Below are 3846 nucleotides of genomic sequence, written 5' to 3'. Positions count from 1 at the left end.
TTGGGATGTTGCTCGTGTTGTACGTGTCGGAATCCGACCCGTCGTTGTAATCTGTAGCACCATTTCTTTTATATAACTTGATATTTACTGACCAACAGCTCTGATCCTGGCATAATGAATATAACTTCGCCACACACCCTTCATCATTTAGGTTGGTGAGCATGCATCGTTTTCCGCACCGGTAGCTACGGCTGCTACTCGGCGGTTAATGATGCGAAAGCCAGTTGCATCAGCAACGGGACCAAACCACATCAACATAGACTCAGAAACTAATTCATACAACAGCGTGCTAGCGCCTAACAAACGTGACTCAATGTTTGCAGCGTAATGTGACGGTTTGGTGCTGAGGTGGCGGTGTGTGTGGCGAGGGGTCTGGTATTGCACCACCCAGACTGAGAGGGAACTGGAGAGAGGGATAGTGGTCAGAGTTTTTCTTCTGAAGGGGGGGGACGAGAGGGAACAGCCAAGCAGCTCCAGGTCTTGTGGCCCGCGTCCGAGACTTAATGCCTGAGAGCGAGGGCGCCCGGTATCTATGGACCCCAAAGCCTATTGAGGCCCCGTTGTACACTTCTTATTCGTGTCTCTCTCTATCCGTTCAGCGCAGTGCTTGCCAGGCGAGCTTCGGCCTCTGCCCAAATTCTTTCCGACATCTTTTGGTTCTTTCTCGGTTGTCTACTTATATTTAAAGCAATGTTGGTAAATGTGGCCGGTGCATTTACCTGTACAACTTCCCGCAACCCGCAACAATGCCGTACACCCCGGCAAAATGACCTCGGCCTCGGAAACCGCTAGAAACCTACTGCATGATGTGGCCCATTACAGGGCCTGCAACGATGTTGACAATGCTGTCCCGCAGTCCCCGAATGTCCAACAACGGCACATGCTCCCTAACTGATGAAGCACTGCACAGCGAGTTTGCATGATTGGCCTCTATACCAGGGACTCCCCCTCATCACAGATAGCCGTTCTACGCAGGGGCTCTACATGTGCAGGGAGTGAGGTACGTCGGATGAGGGAGGGTGCTACATTACCGCCTGCATCAATAGCACCCTGCTTATTGGACCAGTATATCTAGCCCCTGAAACCTCCCCTGTTTACCTGGGGGAACGCGGTCCTAAGGTTGCTCGTAATGGTGTGGTGGAACATGCCTTTGCACCCCTGCAACATTCATCGCTATGACGAGCTGTGCACTGGTGATGTTTTCCTGGTCGGAGAGCTACCTTAGGCCGCTCACCACTGTGCTTCGCCATCCAGCATGGCCATGGGTGCCCATAGGGAAGACAATATAGTTCGGACTCTACAACGTGGCAAAGCATATAACCACGGCCACCTAGGATCTGTCATTATTTTGCGACTTGGTGCAGAAATGACGGGTCGATCCCAAGCTGCTATTGGAGCAGTTCGGAAGATCTGCGAAACCGTCGCAAGCTGCCGCATTGAAGACGGTGTGGGTTGGAGTTATCGTGCAGTTTGAGCGGTTACAAAGTGACGGGGACGGTCATGCGGCTCCAGTCGCCACAATGTGCCCCGGTAAAAGGTTACTGTATCACCGTGATCTGTCTCTACCGTCAGCTACCTCAGACGCCACTGCAGTTCCATTGGGCTAACCTTGTTCTTAGGATTTGGAACTCCTTGGTGAAGACACCCACGAGAATGTGCCACCGCGCGTTCGTTTCAAACTTGCGCCACCCGCAGGACCCAGCAGAGCCTGCTGATGACGAGATGTACTTTAGTGCTCCAAATAGACCGCACCGCGTCCCACCACGTCATGCTCAGACTCAGTCCACTTGACCAACTAGCCGCTGCTCGCGAGCTACTTGCGTTAATTTCACAAGCCACATTATCATTTAATAAACCGTGCACATTCGGCCGCGGTGTCTATGGCAACATGCAAACCCACCATAGAAACCCCTGCGCCACCATCCTAATAGATATACGCAGCACAGCAGCACCTGCCTAGCCCGCCTGTCCGCGTGCCTAGCCTCGTAACTGTTCGAGAGGAATTGTGGTACATCGATCAATCATTAAAGAAAATATTTCTATGAGCAGTTGTGTCGGGGAAAGGAAACGATTCCGTCCAACAGATCAATCATACTGTCTAGCTCGTCTATCTATCTATCTATCTATCTATCTATCGACTGCTGCAACCGAATGAAGAGATAAAGTGAAACACCTGCCGACTGATGATCTGTAAACATGTCTATATGTCAGTTCATTCATGCAGTACTAAGATGCCATATAGTGCTCCTTATCTTCTGCCTGCTGCTGCACTTGTAGCAACAACAACTTCTACCCCTACTTCCGGCTGCTGCGCTCTCCAGCGCCATGACTGCTCTTACGGCAATCATGGCCCCGTGCGGTAGATGGGGCAGCAGTAGTCCGAGTTGTCCCTGTTGAAGATGCTGGCGTAGCTGCACGGGCGCAGGCAAGATACAGCAGGGGCATGAAGGAGTATTATTAGTGTGGGAAGGAAATACGCGTGTCTTGCACGTGGCGCGGCCGTACATTCGTTAGTTGAGTTGAGAAGGATAGGCCACGCAAACCCCTGCCTCAGGACTTACCACTGGCCAAGGGCTCCCTTGCAGATGTCGCCCATGGTGAACGGGTTCTGAATCGCCACGCAAACCTTGCCGCCGTTGGCTTGCAGCAGGTTCCAGTTGAGATTGACTGCACACACGAACAAAAGGATGCGCAGGCAGGGAACGATGTGATCTTATTTGACATGCAGGCATTAGCAGTGATGGTGCAGCACATGGCAATTGGACAGGTACGGTACAAACAAACCGGCGCATGGCTGGCTACTGAACAGAGTTACTGTAATTGTAATTGCAGCTTAGATGCGCCAGGAGCGAAGGGAGTGTAGCCTCTGCGCTGGGTTTTATACAGTAGCCGTAGTGCTTGCCATTTTCGGGATTATGTTATTGAGCTTGACAGCTCCGTCAATCTTCATACACTGTTGGAGCTTATTGCTGATCTTTTGATAGGGTCATCGAAGAGGCCTTCCGAGATGCAGGTCCGTCGAGATTTCCTCGAGTGTATTGTAAGTGAAGGTCTCGCACGACAGTTACCCTTGTGACACACGGCAGGTAAGTGCCGCACAGAATCCACAATCGAAGCAGCGAATGAGCCCCGCACGAGGTGCATCTACCTGAGCTGCTATCTAGCTTGCCGGCCTCACCTTTCAGGGTATCGGTTCCAGTGGCGCCCCAGCTGTCGGCAATGGTCTTGTTTGATCCCCCGGCGGGGTACACCGTGAAACCCTTGACCGCCGACCTGAACGCATCACCTGCAGTCATGGAAACACAAGCCAAAATGCACGGCAGGTGAAACCCTAGGCTGTAGCGAGGACCAAAAAAGGTTAACCACTGATGCTGCCGTACTGGGTGCTATGCTGCAGTCTGCTCGCATTACGGAAGTCATGTATGCGTATGTGTGCAGCCGGCAGGGCCAGAGTTCACATCATGCTGCGACAGTAGAAGTTTGCACATATCCATATCCATTCGCATGCCGTACTCCCACATATCCATGCATGTCTGCCCAGGTTGAAAGGACGGGTCTTATCTAAGAAACGTTGAAACGATAGAAGACTACGCAAGCAAGCAACAGCAATGATAACTTACTTGCATACCACTCGATCTTGGCGAGCGCGTCGTTTGCGTTGTAGCAGGTGCTCTGCAGGGGGACAGCGAACGAGGCAGCATCCTCAGTCATGTAATTTCTTAACTTTGTCTGGGTGAGCTACGCGCAGCAGACAGGCCCGTGTGCCTTGTCCAGACCCGATACAACTAACCGAGCTCATCAGGCATGCAGCCAAGCATGCATGGGTGCGTGGAAGAAAACAAAGCG

At 52.1% G+C, this 3846-nt stretch overlaps 1 protein-coding gene across 1 annotated transcript in view; it reads right to left on the bottom strand.

The window, feature by feature from the left end:
- Window positions 1-2344: 2344 nt before the first annotated feature.
- Window positions 2345-3846, bottom strand: part of phV13 (extracellular matrix glycoprotein pherophorin-V13) — a gene marked incomplete at both ends in the record, with an annotated part of 3096 nt that continues 1594 nt past the window's right edge. The window contains 4 exons of the mRNA XM_002956848.2: window positions 2345-2410; window positions 2567-2668; window positions 3180-3311; window positions 3625-3672. Of these exons, the coding sequence (XP_002956894.1) occupies window positions 2345-2410; window positions 2567-2668; window positions 3180-3311; window positions 3625-3672 (348 nt within the window). The remainder of the gene's footprint in view (window positions 2411-2566; window positions 2669-3179; window positions 3312-3624; window positions 3673-3846) is intronic.

This window comes from Volvox carteri (assembly GCF_000143455.1).
Source record: "Volvox carteri f. nagariensis unplaced genomic scaffold VOLCAscaffold_66, whole genome shotgun sequence".
Classification (NCBI taxonomy): domain Eukaryota; kingdom Viridiplantae; phylum Chlorophyta; class Chlorophyceae; order Chlamydomonadales; family Volvocaceae; genus Volvox; species Volvox carteri.
The sequence above is the reverse complement of the archived record's forward strand: the minus strand, read 5'-3'. Positions and strand labels throughout refer to the sequence as shown.